The 21,122-nt window shown below is 52.9% G+C and overlaps 1 protein-coding gene across 1 annotated transcript in view; it reads left to right on the top strand.

Moving 5' to 3' along the window:
- The window catches only part of LLGL1 (LLGL scribble cell polarity complex component 1), a 110,567-nt gene that overhangs the window by 73,068 nt on the left and 16,377 nt on the right, over positions 1 to 21,122 (top strand). Inside the window, exons 13-22 of the mRNA XM_038762517.1 lie at positions 3,335 to 3,439; positions 4,522 to 4,814; positions 6,939 to 7,092; positions 7,477 to 7,630; positions 8,535 to 8,818; positions 11,580 to 11,844; positions 14,173 to 14,287; positions 15,516 to 15,610; positions 16,242 to 16,368; positions 17,389 to 17,468. Coding sequence (XP_038618445.1) covers positions 3,335 to 3,439; positions 4,522 to 4,814; positions 6,939 to 7,092; positions 7,477 to 7,630; positions 8,535 to 8,818; positions 11,580 to 11,844; positions 14,173 to 14,287; positions 15,516 to 15,610; positions 16,242 to 16,368; positions 17,389 to 17,467 — 1,671 coding nt within the window. The 3' untranslated portion in view covers position 17,468. The remainder of the gene's footprint in view (positions 1 to 3,334; positions 3,440 to 4,521; positions 4,815 to 6,938; positions 7,093 to 7,476; positions 7,631 to 8,534; positions 8,819 to 11,579; positions 11,845 to 14,172; positions 14,288 to 15,515; positions 15,611 to 16,241; positions 16,369 to 17,388; positions 17,469 to 21,122) is intronic.

Here is a 21,122-nt window from a genome sequence, read left to right as displayed (position 1 = left end):
GACGTCAGCACTGTGACCCCCAGAATCATTACAGTAATAATTGCAGTTTTTGGTAAGCACTGAGATAGTTCAATCAGATCAGACACAGTCCGTGTCACAGATGCAGCTTATGGTCTAAACGGGAGGGAGAATCTGTAACCCCCATTTTACAGATGAGGGAACTGAGGCTCTGAAAAGTTATGTGACTTGCTCAAGGCTACACAGCAGGCAAGAGGTGGATGCAGGATCACTGGACTTTTCCATTCCTTGCAGGGATGAATTGTTCTGACGAACTCTAGGGTACTCTCCCAAACCCGTGGCACTGTGCTCTGCATAGTGTAAGAGAGACAATTAATTGAGAGGCTTCCTGACACTCAGTTGTGGGCTTTTGGCACTAGGCCACGCTGCTTCTTTTTCTTCCCATTCCTCTCCATCAGGCATTGAGCATCATTGGCCTTCCTTCGTGGTTTGCCAATACTCCCTGCCCCAAACACTCACCCTTCCAGCACGGGTCTACAGGGCTGAGAGCCGGTAGTAGTAATAGTAGCAGTATTTGTTAAGCGCTTACTATGTGCCAGGCACGGTACTAAGCACTGGGGTGGAAGCAAGCAAATCGGGTTGGACCCAGGTGTCGTTTGCCCCTGCTTAAGGGCTGTGTACATGAGTCTCCTGCCAGGGCTTTAGGCCCTGGGCTCCGCCCACAGAGGTTGGGTTTCATTAAAGCTGCTTCCCTGGTTGTGAGTCGGTCAGTCAGTCACATTTGTGGAGCGCTTATCACGTGCAGAACACTGTACTAAGTGCTTGGGAGAGGACAATAGAACAATGTAACGGCCAGGCCGCCCTCCCCTGTTCCTTGTGAGTGGGCACATCTTGCGTCTGGGAAGGCTGGAACTGTTGGGGGCATCCATGGAGGCTTGGCAGTCGATCAGTCCATCAATCAATCAGTGGTATTTATTGAGCGCTAACTGGGTGCAGAGCGTTGACAAGGAACATGGGGTAATGGATAGCACACAGGCTTAGGAGACAGGAGGTCATGGGTTCTAATTCGGGGTACACCACTTGTCTGCTGTTGGACCTTGGGCAAGTCACTTCACTTCTCTGGACCTCCACTACCTCATCTGTAAAATGAGGATTGAGACTATGAGCCCTACATTGGACAGGGAATGTGTCCAATTCCATTTGCTCATACCCACCCCAGCGCTTAGTACAGTGCCTGGCACATAGTAAGCGCTTAGCAAATGCCATTATTATTAGTAGTAGTAGTATTGGAGAGTTCTAAGCTAGTTTAAGATAGGGTTCAGCCCAAGGGCCTGCCGCCTGTGGGAGAAACCAGAGGATCTGCCAACGGGAGCCAAGGTCAGCGTTGCCCCATCCTGAGGCACCTGGGATTGTGTCGCAGCTAATCAAGGTGCGCCTGGATGGAGCTCGCAGTTGGGTACCCCTGGGGGCCACCCAGAGACCCCTTGCTCAGCCCTCTTGATCCTTCTGGCCCCTGAGCGGGGATCCCTTCCAGCAGATTTGGGGGAACTGGTCCGAGGGCAGCCATTGCCCAGTGAGCCTGGCCAGTGGTCTCCTAGTTGCGGGCCTACAGGCTTAAAAGCCCTCATCCCTTCCCTTTCCGAACTGGTGTGGTCAAACTGCCGTTTTGTAAACCCCTCCAAATGGGGAGGATTGTCAATGTGACTCTTTTTATTCATAGTATCTGTAAGCACTTACTATGTGTCAGGCACCTACTGTGCTCTGAGCTGCCACTCCATGGGATCCTGTACCCTCAGATGGGGCAACGTGGAACCTCTTTCCTGGTCCTCCCTTCTAGACTGTGAGTCCCCTTCTAGACTGTGAGCCCACTGTTGGGTAGGGACCGTCTCTATGTGTTGCCAACTTGTACTTCCCAAGCGCTTAGTACAGTGCTCTGCACACAGTAGGCGCTCAATAAATACGATTGATTGAATGAATGGATACAAGCTAATCAAATTAGACACAGTCCATGTCCCACATAAGGCTCACAGTCTTAATCCCCATTCTGCAGATGAGGTAACTGGGGTGCACAGAAGTGAAGTGAGCTTTCTCAAGGTCACACAGCAGACAGGTGGTGAAGACGGGATTAGAACCCAGGTCCTTCTGACTCCCGGGCCCATGCTTCATCCACTAATAATAATAATAATAATGGCATTTATTAAGCAGTTACTATGTGCAAAGCACTGTTCTAAGCGCTGGGGAGGTTACAAGGTGATCAGGTTGTCCCACGGGGGGCTCACAGTCTTCATCCCCATTTTACAGATGAGGCAGCTGAGGCGCAGAGAAGTTAAGTGACTTGCCCAAGGTCACACAACTGACAATTGGCAGAGCCTGGATTTGAACCCAGAGCCTGGGCTGTTTCCACTGAGCCATGCTGCTTCTCTGTGGCTCAAATGGATCAGTTGAGGACTGAGGCCTCCTCACCCACAGTTCCTCCAGGAGTGGTGCCTGGTGGCTGGCTCAATTTGGAAGGAGGAAGAGGAAGGAGGGTGGGGTATTAGCGCTGGTTTTCGGATGAGACTCTGTGGAAGGAGCCACAGACGGGGGAAGGGAACCCTATTGCATTCCAAAAGTCCTTTGGCCCTGTGGGTGGAAAAGCTAGATATTTGATTGTGCAGTGGACTCCCCTGCCTTTCTGGATTTGGCAATCCATCAGTAGTATTTATTCATTCAGTCGTATTTATTGAGCGCTTACTGTGTGCAGAGCACTGTACTAAGCGCTTGGGAAGTACAAGTTGGCAGCACCTAGAGACGGTCCCTACCCAACAGTGGGCTCACAGTCTAGAAGGGGGAGACAGAGAACAAAACAAAACATATTAACAAAATAAAATAAATAAATATGTACAAATAAAATAAATAAATAAATAGAGTAATAAATACATACAAACATATACATATATACAAGTGCTGTGGGGAGGGGAAGGAGGGGGAGAGGAAGGAGGGGGCTCAGTCTGGGAAGGCCTCCTGGAGGAGGTGAGCTCTCAGTAGGGCCTTGAGAACGCTGTACTGATCCCTTGGGAGAGTTCAGTAGGGTATGAAGACTCGGTCCCCACCCCTCCAGGAATTTACAGTCTAGTGAATGGCTTGCTGCTGCTGGTAGGTATTAAAGTGTAGTCTCCCAAGTGCTTATTATAGTGCCCTGCACCAAGTAAGCACTCAGTAAATAGCACTGATGATGAAGAAGTGGGCAGCACAGGGTTTATTCATGTCTTGGCTGTGGAAAGCTGAGTAGTCCCTTGCTGGGCATCAGGTGGCCTAGGAAAAGCTCAGTTGTTTTTTATTGTCATTGCTCTCCCTCTGTACTTTTGACCCTTCACCTTTCCCTGTCTGTACTCAGGTGGGCTGTTTTGACCCCTATAGCGATGACCCCCGGCTCGGCATCCAGAAGATCGCGCTCTGCAAATACACTGCCAAGATGGTGGTGGCGGGCACAGCTGGACAGGTGAGAGTCTCTCTGAGATGCTGCTGCTCTTGTGCCTGCCTCTTAAAGCGACCTTTCCCCAGTGTGGCTGGGGGCTGGGGGAGGCTCTGGCTCCCCTCGCCTTTGCTGCAGGCCCCCTGACTGATGGGAATCTCGGGAACCCGCTCGGGATTGGTGGGAAGGTTGGGTGGTCAAGAGATCGATCTCTCTCCGCTTTCTGGCCAGTGCCCGGGCCCGTGGAGAAGCAGCGTGGCCTAGTGGAAATCAATCAATCAATCAATCAATCATATTTATTGAGCGTTTACCGTGTGCTGAGCACTTTACTAAGCGCTTGGGAAGTACAGGTTGGCAACATATAAATACGGTCCTACCCAACAGTGGGCTCACAGTCTAGAAGAGCACGAGCCTGGAAATCAGTGGTCATGGGTTCTAATCTCGGCTCCGCCACTTCTCTGCTGAGTGACCTTGGGCAAGTCACTTCACTTCTCTGGGCCTCAGTTATCTCATTTGTAAAATGGGGATTAAGACCGTGAGCTCCACGTGGGACAGGGACTATATCCGAAAGGAAGTATGATTTTAATCGTAAACCGATTTTTAAAAGATCTTTTCCATTACCTTCTTAGACCTACTGAGAGCTCACCTCCTCCAGGAGGCCTTCCCAGACTGAGCCCCCTCCTTCCTCTCCCTCTCCTCATCCCCCCGGCCCTACCTCCTTCCTCTCCCCACAGCACCTGTATTTATTTATTTATTTATTTATCAGATTTATTTAACAGATTTATTACTCTATTTTACTTGTACATATTTACTATAAATATATTTTGTTTTGTTGTCTGTCTCCCCCTTCTTGACTGTGAGCCCGTTGTTGGGTAGGGACCGACGCTATGTTGCCAACTGGTACTTCCCAAGCGCTTAGTCCAGTGCTCTGCACACAGTAAGCGCTCAATAAATACGATTGAATGAAAGAATGAATGATTACCTTGTATCTACCCTAGCACTTAGAATGGTGATTGGCACATAGTAAGTGCTTAAAAAATACCACAGTTATTATGTCCACGTCCTGGACCGGACCCCGGCTGACGCTGGCCCGGCCTCCGCTTCTCCAGGTCCTCGTCATGGAGCTGAGCGACGAGAAGTCAGAGCACCTGATCAGCATCGCCACCATGGACCTGCTGCAGGACCGGGAGGGCTTCACCTGGAAGGGGCATGACCGGCTGACCCCGAAGAACGGCTCTCTGAGCTTCCCCGCGGGCTTCCAGCCCGGCGTGCTGGTGCAGTGCCTGCCCCCCGCCGCCGTCACCGCCGTCACCCTGCATTCCGAGTGGAATCTGGTGGCCTTCGGCACCAGCCACGGCTTTGGGCTTTTCGACTATCACCGGCGCAACCCGGTTCTGGCCAGGTACAGGGCCGGGGAGGGGAGCATCCCGGAGTAGAGGGCCCCCGCCAGACCCCCCTCACAGGCCCCAGGCTGTCAGTCAGTTGTATTTATTGAACGCTTATTGTGTGCAGAGCACGGTACCAAGTTCTGGGGAGAGAACAATATAACAGACACATTCCCTGCCCACAACCAGCTTACAGTCTAGAGAGGGAAGCAGGCATTAATATAAATAATAAGGGAGGAGTCAGTGGCCGCGCTCAGGGGCCGACACGTTGGGCCCCCACCCGTCCCTTGTGACTGGTCTGGCTCACCACAGGGGTCTTTTTCTGGAGGAAGGGACCGCCGGAATAAAGTAGATTTTTTTTTTTCTTAATGGTATTTGCTAAGCGCTTACTATGTGCCATGCACCGTTCTAAGCCCTGGGATAGATACAAGGTAATCAGGTTGGACATAATCCGTGTCTCACTTGGGGCTCCCAGTCTTAATCTCCATTTTACAGATGAGGCCACTGAGGCCCACAGAAGTGAAGCGACTTGCCCAGGGTCACACAGCAGACAAGTGGTGGAGCTGGGATTAGAACCCAAGTCCTTTTGGCTCCCAGACTCGTGCTCTATCTACTAGGCCATGCTGCCTCTCCGCATGCCTGCTTCTAGACTGTGAGCCTGCTGTTGGGTAGGGACCATCTCTATATGTTGCCAACTTGTACTTCCCAAGCGCTTAGTCCAGTGCTCTGCACACAGTAAGCGCTCAATAAATACGATTGAATGAATGAACGACGAGCTTTCTCAAGGGGCCCCCACTGATCTTGGAAGTGGGTGAGCAGGGACCCAGTCCCCTCTCTGGATCACTGGAGCCGGTGTCTGCCTGACTCCAGAAAAGCCTGGAGCAAAGCCCACCCTCCACCCCAGACAGCCAGCGTGTCACCCAAGAGAAGCTCCAGCATGTTGAGTTATAAAAATAATAATAATAGTAGTAGTAGTAGTCTTATTTAGGGTCCACTAGGTGCCAAGCACTGTATTATACACTGGGGCAGATACCATACTGCCATACAAGCAGACCAAATTCATTCAATCATATTTATTGAGCGCTTACTGTGTGCAGAGCACTGTACTAAGCACTTGAAGTACAAGTTGGCAACATATATTCGTTCATTCAATCGTATTTATTGAGTGCTTACTGTGTGCAGAGCACTGTACTAAGAGCTTGGGAAGTACAAGTTGGCAACATATAGAGATGGTTCCTACCCAACAATAGGCTCACAGTCTAGAAGGGGGAGACAGACAACAAAACAAAACATATTAATAAAATAAATAGAATAGTAAATATGTACAAGTAGACTAAATAGAGGTAAAAATCTGTACAAACATATATACAGGTGCTGTGGGGAGGGGGAAGGGAAGGCAGGGGCTCAGTGTGGGAAGGCCTCCTGGAGGAGGTGAGCTCTCAGTAGGGCTTTGAAGGGAGGAAGAGAGCTAGCTTGGCGGATGTGCGGAGGGAGGGCATTCCGGGCCAGGGGGAGGACGTGGGCCGGGGGTCGATGCCGGGACGGGTGAGAATGAGGCACAGTGAGGAGGTTAGCGGCAGAGGAGCGGAGGGTGCAGGCTGGGCTGGAGAAGGAAAGAAGGGAGTTGAGGTAGGAGGGGGCGAGGTGATGGACAGCCCTGAAGCCGAGTGAGGACCGAATGCATTCTCTGTCCCAGAAGGTGGTCACAGTCTAAGGAGAAGAGAGAACAAGTATTTCATCTCTCTTTTACAGATGAGGAAACTGAGGCTCAGGGAAGTTCAGTGACTTGCCCAAGCAGGCAAGAGACTGAGCAGGGATTAGAACTTGGGTCCCTTGGCTCTCAGGCCCCTGGGGTTTCCAGTAGGCCACACCGCTTCTCACCAGCCTTCACAGGGAGGGGAAGTTCATCCCACAGGCCACTGAGTTCCACTGCCCCCCAGATAGAGTGGGCTGCTTCCCCTCCCACGCCACACCTCGGGCTGCTTCCCCCTTTGGGCCCCCAGCTCTTCAGGTCAGGGAGCCGGGCTTTTGGCCAGGGACACCACAACTGACCCGAGGAAACCCCCAAGCTGGGCACGGGGCGGAAGGAAGGGCCCAACCGTGTCTCAGGGTGAGCGTCCCACCGTGGTCCTGTGTCCCAGGTGCACCCTTCACCCCAACGACTCGCTAGCCATGGAGGGACCACTGTCCCGCGTCAAGTCCCTGAAGAAGTCCCTGCGCCAGTCCTTCCGGCGGATCCGGAAGAGCCGCGTCTCCGGCAAGAAGCGCATCACCGCCAACAGCCCCAATAGCAAGGCAAGGGGCGTTGGGGGCCACGGGGCTGCTGGGCGGGAAAGAGCACGCGAGCAACGGGGAGCCCAAGGGCGTGGGCTGGTGCCTGGGGACTGCCGGGTCAGGGAGTGGTGGAAAAAAGGGGTGGCCAGGACTTGGTAGGGTACGCAGAGATCTCTGCCTCCTCCGTACTCCTCTGGTGGGCTTCTCTCTGGGCACGGCCGATGGGGAAGCCTCTTGGCTCTTGTCGCCGAAGACCTAGGGAGAGGGGAGGGATGATCTTCTTCTTGACCGTCTTCTCCGCGAGCCTTTAGGGAGGAGGGTTGGGGGACCAGAGTTTATTATCTGAGCGAGGTGCGGTGTAGGGGTACCAGCCGGTAGGCTGACTGCCGGGTTGGCCCTCATCAGGTGCAGGAAGCCAATGCCCAGCTGGCGGAGCAGGCCTGCCCCCACGACGTGGAGATGACGCCGGTGCAGCGGCGGATCGAGCCCCGCTCGGCCGACGACTCTCTCTCCGGGGTCGTGCGCTGCCTCTACTTTGCCGACACCTTCCTCCGAGATGGTGAGGCTGGGGGAGACGCGACCCGGCAGGGGGCAGCTGGGAATGAAGCTGTGGGGTGGCGCGGGGGCAGGCAGGCACGCCAACCACGCACCCCAGCAGCCTTTTGGAAGTCACCTTGGGAGCCCATTCCCCGATGCCAGCCCAAACAAGGGGCTTCTTGGAAAGGCTGCATTTCCTCGCCCTTGTTGGGGATCAGAAGCCCACTCTGAAGCCTCAGTCTTCCTTCCCTTGCTCTCTGGTGCGGAACCTCCCTCTTCCCCGACTGGCAGGCTCTGGGGCTGGCACAATAGTAGTAATAGTATTGATAGTATTGGGAAGCAGCGTGGCTCAGTGGAAAGAGCCCGGGCTTTGGAGTCAGAGGTCATGGGTTCAAATCCCGGCTCCGCCAACTGTCAGCTGTGTGACTTTGGGCAAGTCACTTCACTTCTCCAGGCCTCAGTGACCTCATCTGTTAAATGGGGATTAAGACTGGGAGCCCCCCGTGGGACAACCTGATCACCTTGTAACCTCCCTAGCGCTTAGAACAGTGCTTTGCACATAGTAAGCGCTTAATAAATGCCATTGTTATTATTATTATTATTATTATTATAGTAATTGTGGTTTTTGTTAAACACTTACCATGTCCCAGACACTGAAGTAAACTCTGGGGTAGATAAAAGCTAATCAGGTTGGACACAGTGTATGTCCCACACGGGACTCACAGTCTTAATCCCCATTTTACAAATGAGGCAAAGGAGGCACAGAGAAGTGAAGCGACTTGCCCGAGGTCACAAAGCCGACAGTGGAGCTGGGATCAGATCCCAGGTCCTTCTGACACCCAGGCCTGTGCTTTATCCACTAGACGGTGTGGACTGGCCTGGGTGGGTTTCTGCCCAGTCCGACTCACCCCCCCTCTCTCTGACAGCTGCCCACCATGGCCCCACGATGTGGGCGGGGACCAACTCCGGCTCAGTCTTCGCCTACGCCCTGGAAGTGCCATCCCAGGAGAAGTTCTCGGAGAGGGCGGTCGAGGCAGTGCTGGGCAAGGAAATCCAGCTGATGCATCGAGCGCCCGTGGTGTCCATTGCAGTGCTGGATGGGCGGGGCCACCCCCTGCCCGAGCCATATGAGGTCTCCCGGGATCTGGCCAAGGCTCCCGACATGCAGGGCAGCCACGCGGTGCTCATCTCCTCCGAGGAACAGTTCAAGGTGAGGAGGATTTAAGGGCTCCGGGAGGCTGGGAGCTGGGCATGGCTGGGGCGGAAGGTCAATCAATCAATCAATCAGTCGTATTTATTGAGCGCTTACTATGTGCAGAGCACTGTACTAAGCGCTTGGGAAGTACAAATTGGCATCACATAGAGACAGTCCCTACCCAACAGTGGGCTCACAGTCTAAAAGGGGGAAACAGAGAACAGAACCAAACATACCAACAAAATAAAATAAGTAGGATAGAAATGTACAAGTAAAATAAATAGAGTAATAAATATGTACAACCATTTATACATATATACAGGTGCTGTGGGGAAGGGAAGGAGGTAAGACGGGGGGATGGAGAGGGGGACGAGGGGGAGAGGAAAGAAGGGGCTCAGTCTGGGAAGGCCTCCTGGAGGAGGTGAGCTCTCAGCAGGGCCTTGAAGGGAGGAAGAGAGCTAGCTTGGCGGATGGGCAGAGGGAGGGCATTCCAGGCCCGGGGGATGACGTGGGCCAGGGGTCGATGGCGGGACAGGCGAGAGCGAGGTACAGTGAGGAGATTAGTGGTGGAGGAGCGGAGGGTGCGGGCTGGGCAGTAGAAGGAGAGAAGGGAGGTGAGGTAGGAGGGGGCGAGGTGATGGACAGCCTTGAAGCCCAGGGTGAGAAGTTTCTGCCTGATGCGCAGATTGATCGGTAGCCATTGGAGGTTTTTGAGGAGGGGAGTAATATGTCCAGAGCGTTTCTGGACAAAGATAATCCGGGCAGCAGCATGAAGTATGGATTGAAGTGGAGAGAGACACGAGGATGGGAGATCAGAGAGAAGGCTAGTGCAGTAGTCCAGACGGGATAGGATGAGAGCTTGAATTAGCAGGGTAGCGGTTTGGATGGAGAGGAAAGGGCGGATCTTGGCAATGTTGCAGAGCTGAGACCGGCAGGTTTTGGTGACGGCTTGGATGTGAGGGGTGAATGAGAGAGCGGAGTCGAGGATGACACCAAGGTTGCGGGCTTGTGAGACGGGAAGGATGGTAGTGCCGTCAACAGAGATGGGAAAGTCAGGGAGAGGACAAGGTTTGGGAGGGAAGACAAGGAGCTCAGTCTTCGACATGTTGAGCTTTAGGTGGCGGGCGGACATCCAGATGGAGATGTCCTGAAGGCAGGAGGAGATGCGAGCCTGGAGGGAGGGGGAGAGAGCAGGGGCAGAGATGTAGATCTGGGTGTCATCAGCGTAGAGATGATAGTTGAAGCAGAGGTCCCCTCTGACCTGCCCAGGGACTCCGAGGGAGGTGCTGGCTTCTGGCATTCATTCATTCATTCATTCAGTCGTATTTATTGAGCGCTTACTGTGTGCACAACACTGCACGAAGCACTTGGGAAGTGCAAGTTAGCAATATATAGAGATGGTCCCTACCCAACAGCAGGCTCACAGTCTGTCATTCATTCATTCATATTTATTGAGCGCTTACTGTGTGCACAACACTGTACTAAGCGCTTGGGAATACAAGGTAGCAATATATAGAGATGGTCCCTACCCAACAGCGGGCTCACAGTCTGTCATTCATTCATTCAGTCGTATTTATTGAGCGCTTACTGCGTGCAGAGCATTGTACTAAGCACTTGGGAAGTACAAGTTGGCAACATATAGACACGGTCCCTACCCAACAGCGGGTTCACAGTCTGTCATTCATTCATTCAATCGTATTTATTGAGCGCTTACTGTGTGCAGAGCACTGTACTAAGCGCTTGGGAAGTACAAGTTGGCAGCATCTAGAGACGGTCCCTACCCAACAGCGGGCTCACAGTCTAGAAGGGGGAGACAGAGAACAAAACATATTAACAAAATAAAATAAATAGAATTAAAATGTACAAATAAAATAAACAAATATTTATTTTATACGATCCTCTCGGATCAGTGAGTGGGACATGGGTGAGAAATGGCGGCGGGGCAGAGAGTCGGCGGAGGGTGCGGACTGGCCACTGGGGCCTCAGCCGGCATCCCGGATAGAGGAAAGCGGGCCACCCGGTCACATGGGGTATATCGGGGGTCTCTAGCCGTATCCAGAGCCTTGGGCTCCTGGGCAGCCCTGTGCCCTGCTCCATAGAGAAGCAGCGTGGCTCACTGGAAAGAGCACAGGCTTTGGAGTCAGAGTTCATGGGTTCAAATCCCAGCTCTGCCAATTGTCAGCTGTGTGACTTTGGGCAAGTCACTTCACTTCTCTGGGCCTCATTCAAGGCCCTGCTGAGAGCTTTCAAGGCCCTGCTGAGAGCTTTCAAGGGCCTGCTGAGAGCTCACCTCCTCCAGGAGGCCTTCCCAGACTGAGCCCCTTCCTTCCTCTCCCCCTCGTCCCCCTCTCCATCCCCCCATCTTACCTCCTTCCCTTCCCCACAGCACCTGTATATATGTTTGTACATATTTATTACTCTATTTTATTTGTACATATCTATTCTATTTTGTTTTGTTAGTATGTTTGGTTTTGTTCTCTGTCTCCCCCTTTTAGACTGTGAGCCCACTGTTGGGTAGGGACTGTCTCTATATGTTGCCAATTTGTACTTCCCAAGCGCTTAGTACAGTGCTCTGCACATAGTAAGCGCTCAATAAATACGATTGATGATGATGATGATGATGATAATTGTAAAATGGGGGTTAGGACTGTGAGCCCCCCGTGGGACAACCTGATCACCCTGTAACCTCCCCAGCGCTTAGAACGGTGCTTTGCACATACTAAGCGCTTAGTAAATGCCATTATTATTATTATTATAACCGGCCTCCCCCTCGCAGGTCTTCACGTTGCCCAAGGTCAGCGCCAAGACCAAGTTCAAGCTGACGGCCCACGAGGGCTGCCGGGTGCGGAAGGTGGCTCTGGTGAGCTTCACCGGCGTGGCGTGCGAGGACTACACGGAGAACTGCCTGGCCTGCCTCACCAACCTGGGCGACATCCACGTCTTCACGGTGCCGGCGCTGCGGCCCCAGGTCCATTACAACTGCATCCGCAAGGAGGACATCAGCGGCATCGCCTCCTGCGTCTTCACCAAGCATGGACAAGGTGAGCTGGGACACTCCTAGCCGGGGCCGGGGGCCGGGGGAGGCCGTGGTGCCTCGGGGAGTCCCGTGACCCTCTCCGTCCTGCCCCATTGCTGCCTTGGTTTTTCTTTTGTTTTTAAATGGTATTTGTTAGGCGCTTACTATGTGCCAGGCACTGTACTAAGCGCTGGAATAAATACAGGCTAATCAGGTTGAACACGGTCCATGTCCCACATGGGGCTCACAGCCTTAATCCCCATTTTATAGATGAGGAACTGGGGCACAGAGAAGTGAAGTGACTTGCCGGAGGTCACACTGCAGCCAAGTGGCAGACCTGGAATTGGAACCCAGGTCCTTCTGACTTGCCGGCCCATGCTCTGTCATTCATTCATTCATTCAATCGTATTTATTGAGCGCTTACTGTGTGCAGAGCACTGTACTAAGCGCTTGGGAAGTCCAAGTTGGCAACATATAGAGACGGTCCCTACCCAACAGCGGGCTCACGGTCTGTCCTGTAGTCACACTGCTTCTCACACTGTGTTCAGGTGTGACCTCTAGGGCCTGGGCAATGAGGAGCCTGTGCAGACATGTGACTTCAGATTTACGTGTTTTGTTTCGTTGTCTGTCCCGTTCTAGACTGTGAGCCCGTTGTCGGGTAGGAACCGTCTCTATGTGTTGCCGACTTGTACTTCCCAAGCGCTTAGTACAGTGCTCTGCACACAGTAAGCGCTCAATAAATACGATTGAATGAAATGAATGAACGAACTACCCATCTTCCAGGCTTTATTTGTAACCAGGTGACTGTGGATAGGGTGGTCCTGTCTCCTTTCCCCTGCCTCCTGTACCCTAAGATACAAGTCTCCCATTACGCTGCTGTGGGACTCGATGAAAGCCCCACAAAAGCCCAGCAGTGAGTTGGGGTTCAGTAGCACCACCCATGTGGAGTAGACTGTAAAGTGGTTGTGGGCAGGGAATGTCTGTTACACTGTGTTCTCCAAAGTTCTTAATCCAGTACTGTGCGCTCCCCCCTGCCGTACCTCCTTCGCCTCCCCACAGCACCTGTATATATGTTTGTAGAGATTTATTACTCTATTTAGTTTACTTGTACATATTTACTATTCTATTTTGTTAATATGTTTTGTCTTGTTGTCTGTCTCCCCCTTCTAGACTGTGAGCCCGTTGTTGGGTAGGGACTGTCTCTATATGTTGCCAACTTGTATTTCCCAAGTGGTACAGTGCTCTGCTCACAGTAAGCGCCCAGTAAATACGATTGAATGAATGAATGGTGGGCTTCCCCAGGGCCTTCAGCAACCAGGCTGGGTGCAGGGAGACCGAGCCTCGGAGACTTTTGCTGGTGTAGGTGCTGTGGGGTGGCTTGGAAACTCTCCTTCAGCATAGATGTAGTGTGCGTTCTCACTGGCTTGGGCGCTGCATGGCTGGCTTGGGGGAGAGAGTTGTTGGGAGAGAAGGGAGGAGTTTACGGGGGAAAGATAATAATAATGATGGTATTTGTTAAGCACTTACTATGTGCAAAGCACTGTTCTAAGTGCTGATGAGAGCGCGTCCCTAGCGCTGCCTGAGGCTTTCCGTCCTCAGAGTTGACGGTGCCCCCAGGGCCGCAGATTCAGTCTGCGGCACCGAGGACCAAGCAGAGACCTGCCCCTTTCTGGGCCAGTTGCCAACAGGCTGGATCCCCTGGGATGGAACTCTCCCCTGCTCCTCAGGAGTCTGACCACATGAGCCACTGTCCCGCTTGGACAGGAAGCAGTAGGCCGAGGCTTCTCCCCTGTCAGGGACCGAGCCTTTCCTCTCCGCTGACGGTGGCTTTGGATGCTCTCCAGAGTTCTGTCCCATGGTCTGTTGGGTTTTGTGGTTCCTGAGGGTGGGCAGAGGAACGTCGGGGAACTGTGGAGAAGATGAGGAAGGCACCCTTGGCGCCCACGAAAGCTCTCGCACCCTGAATCCCTCCCTGGCTTTTCTGGTGGAGACCGAGGGCCTCTTTCCTGCACTGCCAGGAAGTGAGTGGAAGAGTTGAGCCTTTGACTTGACACTACATTTCCCTGGAGCTTGGATCGAGCCACGAGACCTCTCCTGGGGTTTGCACCGTGATGGGCAGCTCTACCTCAGCCATTCTGCCTTCTTTGAGCCTGTTTGCTGGCGGAAGCCTCCTGACGGGAAATGATAATGAACGAGACTCTCCGGTTGGCATTCTGAGCTCCGTAGAAAGAGACACCGAGAGGGCTCTAACGGTTGTCAAGTGGACGTTGCCGGAGGCCATCAGTTGGACGCTCCAGGGAGCTCAATAATCTGGGCATCTCTTCCCCTGTCCTTCCCTCTGTCCTTCCCACAGGTTTCTACCTGATCTCCCCATCGGAGTTTGAGCGCTTCTCCCTGAGCGCCAGAAACATCACAGAGCCGCTCTGCTCGCTGGATGTCGCCCGACCTCTCACCTCCGTCTGTCTCGGGTATGTTGTCCCAGGAGGAGGTGTTCCCATTCTCATCTCTCCCCACTTTGGTCCGGGGAACCTCCACATAGCTGCGGTCCTGTGAGGGGGGGCTTCCCGGCTGGGGGCTGTACCGTGGCAGCTTCAGGTGGGCCCTCTGGTTCTCTTCCCGTCCTCCCTCCTCATCCGGCTCCAGGAGCAGCTCTCTTGACCCCTGACCTTCGCACATGGGAGGGGCTGGCCTGACACACAGCGTGAGAAGTCTGAGTGGCTCGTGTGCAGGGGTTCAGCTGCTCTGGAGGCCAGAATCTTGGGGACCCCTTCCCATCTAGCAGCCGCGGTGGGCAGAGTGGTTTTATGTCCTTCCTGGGACCGGAGTTCCCAGGAACTCCATCCTCCGTGATGAAGTCCTGTTGCTGAGCAGCGGGTTGGGGTGGCCTGGGACTGGGAAACCAGGAACCAGAGGGTGAGCACGACAGCCTTGCCAGTGGGATCCAGGGATCCTCTTGACTGTGAGCTCGTCCTCTGGACTGTGAGCTCATCAGCGCTTAGAACATTTGCTCATAGTAAGCGCTTAATAAATACCATCATTATTATTATTATTCTCTGGACTGTGAGCTCATTGTGGACAGGGAATATGTCAGTTCATTATGTATCGTCCTCTCCCAAGGGTTTAGTACAGTGCTTTGCACACAGTAAGTGTTCAATAAATACGAGTGAATGAATGAATTAATCCAGGGCCAGTCAGCATTCATTCATTCAGTCTTATTAAGCATTTACTGTGCTTGTATTTATTAAGTACTTGTGTACTGTGTAGTAAGCGCTTGGGAGAGTACAATATAATGATAGACACAGTCTCCTGCCCACAGCGAGCTTACAGTCTGAGGGGAGACAGACATGAATATAAAAAAATACATTAGACTGTGAGCCCTTCTAGACTGTGAGCCCACTGCTGGGTAGGGACCGTCCCTATATGTTACCAACTTGTACTTCCCAAGTGCTTAGTACAGTGCTGTGCACACAGTAAGCGCTCAATAAATGCGATTGATTGATTGATCTACTACAATCAATCACATCCGCTCTGTGCTCTGACCTGCCTCCTTGCCGCCTGGGCAGAGCCGGTGTGTGGTGACCACGTGGACTGGGCTCTTACAAAGCTCTGTTGGGTGCTCCAGTCCCTCAGCCAACCCTCCCACGCTCCCCGCCGGGGCCTGGTAGGGGGACCCATGGTCGCCTCTCTCTCTTGCAGGAACAGTTGGAAAGGGTCGCCCAAGCTGAGCCAGGCCAATGGTACCCACCTGCTGCAGGGCTCAGCTGCAAACCATTCCCTTGGTGATGGAGCTGGTGAGTGAAAAAGAGAGACGAGAATATGTGTGTGTGCACACACGCGAGCACTTGTGTTTCCAGTAGGCTTGTAGGGTCCCAAGGAGACCACTGTTCATTTCTCCCCATCCACCTGAAACCTCAGCACAAGGCTCACAGGGGCTGGGGGGCACTCTCAGAGTGGGGACTCCGTGAAGATTATTGTTAGCATGAAGCAGAAGCCAAAACCACTCCAGGCATCTGAGCCTTCTTTGAGCTGATGCTGCAGGGCCGGGTGTTGCCCATTTTCCTTCCTCTCAGTGAGCCAACCGTCCTCAGCTTGAAACACTGCCCAAGCCTGATGTCCTCCCCCAGAGCAGGCTTTCCTCCCTGGGTGCTAGAGGAGGCCTGGCTGCCCCTGCCTGTCAGCATTCCTTCCCTGTCTGGAAAGATCGGGGCCGGCCAGCACATGGCCAGCATGTGGAGGAACTTAACTACTTCTTCCCCCGGAGGGAGGGCATGTGGAGGAATGGGACAACTTAGCCAGCATCTCCAGGATGCGGCAGAGTGCTTGAGGCAGAGAAGGGGGTAAATGGGAGGCCAGTTGGGCCCGGGAGGTGTCTTGTTGGTAGGGCTGGTCCCCAGCCTGAACCCAGCCCCTTTTTCCACCCAGGGACACCGCTGGAGCCCCCCCAGGCAGCCTTCTCCCCTGCATCAGTGGGCTCACCCAACAGCAGCACAGAAAACCCCCTGGACACCACGGGGGACATGACAGTAGAGGACGTGAAGGATTTCTTGAGGTGAGTGCCAGGAGAAGAGGGCTCCTAGGCAGCAAGTGAAACTGTCTCTGCTTTGGGTGAGGACAGCCCTTGGGTTGCTGAAACCTAGGGTCATCCGAGGGACATCTTGCCCCTCCTATCTGGCCTGAGCCAGTTCTGGCTTTGATTAAATCTGAAGCCAACGAATGGGTCGCATTCAGTGATCTATGACTCTTGGTGGGGGTCCTTTCTGGATGACTGAAATCAGTTCAGGGGGATGCTGAGCTTCCCCTGGAGGACCGGAGGGGAGAGTTTGGGGGGGCCACATGGTCTGCAGATGGACTCCCCAGGGCGAGAGAGTGACTAGCAGGCCTCTTCATCCTCCTGTTGGACATGGCCTGGCCTCAAGATCAGATTTAAAGCAGCGTGGCTTAGTGGAAATAGCACGGGCTTAGGAGTCAGACGACGTGTGTTCTCATCCTGGGTCCACCACTTGTCTGCCGTGTGACCTTGGGCAAGCCACTTAACTTCTCTGTGCCTCAGTTACCTCATCTGTAACATGGGGATTAAGACTGTGAGCCCCACGTGAGGCAACCTGATTACTTTGCATCTACCCCAGCGCTTAGAACAGTGCTTGGCACATAGTAAGCGTGTAAAAAATGCTATAATTACTATTATTAGTAGTAATAATTATTATTATTACTATTATTATTAGTTATTTTGCCAGAGCCAATCAGGGAACTCGGCACCTCAGGAGCCCTAAAAGAGAGGGAGCAGTGTAGCAGCAAGAGCCCCATACTTGGTGGAGGGCAAAGGGGAAGCAGGATTCTTAAGATCGAATCCCCAAATCTTCCAGCCCTTGGGAGCTTGGGGAAGTTTCATTTGGCCTGCTACTTTCTGTTAAGTGAGGGCTGAAACTCTACTTCCTGCCTCAAAGAACAGGGGGCCCAAAGGCCATCTGGGAACCAGAGGGAGGGAGTTGAGCTACACGGAATTTGCTCTGCTTTCCCCCCATGGGCACGGTCCCTCTCTCTGACTCTCTGTCTGACTCTCTCCACCCAGTTCCTCAGAGGAGGCAGAGAAGAACCTGAAGAACATGACAGAGGAGGACACCCGGTCTCCAGGGATTCTGATTAAATGAGGTGAGGGTTGAGACTGGCAGGGTGGGTGGGGCAGAAGCTGCTGGGGCCGGAGGGGTCGGTCCATAGAGTAGCGAGGGGTGGGAAAGGATCCCTAGAGGCTGACTTCCATGGCTCCTCCTCCGCTGAAGAAAGAGTTTGTTCCGGGTTCGCATGGTGCCCCTGGGCCAGCTGGAACTAGCCTTTTCCCGGCTGGATGTGCTAGATACCCCTGAGGACTCCTGAGGCCCATGGCATCTTCATTCCACCAGTGGGAGAAGGCCCTAGGAACAGCTGGTTGTCCTCCCCACCACACACACACACTTCCCTACCCATCCTTGCTGCCAGATTGAACCTCTCGTGCTGTGACCCACGTAAAGGACGGCCAAGCCCAACTCCCAAGTGGACACTGAGGGAGACCGTGTTTCTCTTGTATCCCATTCTCTGCTCAGCAGCTTGAGGGTAGCTTTCCTTCCCCTAGCAGTGGGGCAAGAACCATTGCTCCCATTGATGATAGGGAGACTGAGGAGTCGAGAGGGATGCAGCAGCAGGTCCTGAAGTCAGTTAGGCCAGCCTGGAGGTTGGCACTCTGATGGCTAGGAAAGCCCCCCCAGCCTGGGCCCCGGGACCTGTCTGGGGGCCCGAACAGAGGCAGGGGAAGGACAGTCTAGTCCCCAAATTTCCTCTTTTCAGTGGCCGAGCAGGGGGACGGGCCTGAACACCTTTGTGCTGGAAATGGACTCCTGGAGTCCCCCCAGCAGTGGGCTCTTTTCTGGGCATAGGGAACCCACCTCCTGGCCCCACCCCTGGAGTTCCCCAAGCTCCACCCAAGCTTTTCTGAATGAGCCCAATCTGGCATTGCAATTTGAGGAAGTTTAAAGTGGTAAGGGCAGTGCAGGGGGAAGGGGGAAGGGAATATTCCAGGAAACCAGCCCAACCTGTCCCTCCAGGAACCGGTTAGCAATTGCCTAATCCCAGCTAGGGGGGTGATGACAGCAGGGGCAGGGTAGGGCTATGTGGGCCAGGATCACGGGGCCATATCCAGGGCAGACTGGGAAGCATCCTAGAAACCCGTCCCGGGGCTTGGCTCTGGCCCAGACCCCGTGTGCGGAATCCTAGGGGACCCGTGTGCTCACTGGCTCCACTGGGAAAGATCCGTAGGGCTGCCCCTGGGACCAGCCACCGATGGCTCCCACTTCCCTGCTCCCTGAGACACTTCCCCATTGGAACCTCACTGGAATTGGGGGGGTGTCCAGGGTGCTGAGAGAAGCCTCTTGGCCCCAGGAAGGCTCAGGTGACAACCTCCCCCGCCCCCCCAAATTTCTTAGACTTGGGAAAAGCAGAGCCAGGGAGGTTGGGGAGTTCTTCCAAAAGAAAAGAAACTTCTTTTGGGACACAGCATGGTCTAGTGGAAGGAGCACAGACTGGGAGTCTGGGGATCTGGATTCAAATTGCTACCTGCCACTTGCCTGCTGGTTGGCCATGGGCAAATCGCTTAACTTTTCTGGTCCTCAGTTTTGTCAGCTCTGAAATGGGGAGTCTGTGCCTTTCCTTTGTCCCACTTAGACTGGTGCCCAGCCCAGCACCTGCCAAGTGGCTCTGGGAAAACAGCTGCCGGCTGAATTCATTCATTCATTCAATCGTATTTATTGAGCGCTTACTGTGTGCAGAGCACCGGACTAAGTGCTTGGGAAGTAGAAGTTGGCAATGTATAGAGATGGTCCCTACCCAACAGTGGGCTCACAGTCTATAAGGGGGAGACACAGTCTAGAAGGGGGAATCACTGCCTAGACACACACACACACACACACACACACACACACTCTCTCTCTCTCTCTCTCTCTCTCTCTCTCTCTCTCTCGCTCTCTCTCCCTCCCTCCCTCCCTCCCTCCCTCCCTCTTTCTTCCCCTCTCTTTCCCTCTCTCTCTCCCCTCTTCTCCCTCTCTCTCTGTCTTCCCCCGGGCAAGAGTTGGGTTGGGGCATAGTGGAGGGTGTTTCTTGAGCTCCTGCCTGTGCCAGCAGGTCTGGCCTTCCTCTCCCTGTACCTCTCCTACTCATCTGACTGCCCAGATACCCAAGAGGAAAACCAGTTCTGTTGGAGAATCTGAATCCAGAGACAGGAAACAGGGTGTGGGCTCTCTGGTCCTGTGTGTCTGCCTCCCTCTCCTTCCTTTTTTCCCTCCCTGCTGTGTTGGCATGGCCCTCTGGGCCCCCTGCTGTGGACAGTTTACCTGTCTTTTCAGAGCTTAGAACAGTGCTTTGCACATAGTAAGTGCTTAATAAATGCCATCATTCTTATTATAACCCAGGCCAGTGCTCAGGGAATGGTCCAAGCTGAGAAGATGGTTCTGTTCTGCCGCGGCCCTCGGTGTTGGCCGGCTTTCTGGCTGACTGGCCTCCTGCTGCCCCCGGCTGGCAAACTCCTGCCCTACTCAACATTTCCCTTTAAAAGAAAAAATTGTGAAACACTTACTATGTGCCAGGCACTATACTAAGCGCTGGGGTAGATACAAGCTAATCAGTCTGGACACAGTCCATGTCCCACATGGGACTCACAGTCTTCATTCATTCATTCATTCATTCATTCATTCAGTTGTATTTATTGAGCGCTTACTGTGTGCCGAGCACTGTACTAAACGCTTGGGAAGTACGAGTTGGCAACACATAGAGACGGTCCCTACCCAACAGTGGGCTCACAGTCTAGAAGGGGGAGACAGACAACAAAACAAAACATATTAACAAAATAAAATAAATAGAATAGATATGTACAAGTAAAATAAATAAATGGAGTAATAAATACGTACAAACATATATACAATCAATCAATCAATCGTATTTATTGAGCACTTACTGTGTGCAGAGCACTATACTAAGCGCTTGGGACATACAAGTTGGCAACATATAGAGACTAGTCCCTACCCAACAGTGGGCTCACAGTCTAAAAGGGGGAGACAGAGAACAAAACCAAACATACTAACAAAATAAAATAAATAGAATAGATATGTACAAGTAAAGCAAGCGAGCACTCAGTACGTACCACAGATCAATCGATAACCATCGACAGATAAGCAGTATGGCATAGGGTTAGAGCACGGGCCTGGGATTCAGAAGGTTTGCTGCCATTTGTCTGCTGCATGACCTTGGGCCAGTCAAAAAGCCAATGCATCATCTGATTATTAATATCAATCAATCAATTAATCAATCGTATTTATTGAGCGCTTACCGTGTGCAGAGCACTGTACCAAGCACTTGGGAAGTCCAAGATGGCAACATCTAGAGACAGTCCCTACCCAACAGTGGGCTCACTGTCTAAAAGGGGGAGACAGAGAAGAAAACCAAACATACTAACAAAATAAAATAAATAGAATAGATAAGTACAAGTAAAGCAAGCGAGCGCTTAGTACATACCAGAGATCAATCAATAACCATCGATAGATAAGCAGTATGGCATAGGGTTCGAGCACGGGCCTGGGAGTCACAAGGTTTGCTGCCATTTGTCTGCTGCATGACCTTGGGCCAGTCAAAAAGCCAATGCATCATCTATTAATATCAATCAATCAATCAATCAATCAGTCGTATTTATTGAGCGCTTACCGTGTGCAGAGCACTGTTCCATGCACTTGGGAAGTACAAGTTGGCAACATATAGAGACAGTCCCTACCCAACAGTGGGCTCACA

The sequence above is a fragment of the Tachyglossus aculeatus genome, chromosome 21 (assembly GCF_015852505.1).
Source record: "Tachyglossus aculeatus isolate mTacAcu1 chromosome 21, mTacAcu1.pri, whole genome shotgun sequence".
NCBI classification, from domain to species: Eukaryota; Metazoa; Chordata; class Mammalia; order Monotremata; family Tachyglossidae; genus Tachyglossus; species Tachyglossus aculeatus.
The sequence above is the reverse complement of the archived record's forward strand: the minus strand, read 5'-3'. Positions and strand labels throughout refer to the sequence as shown.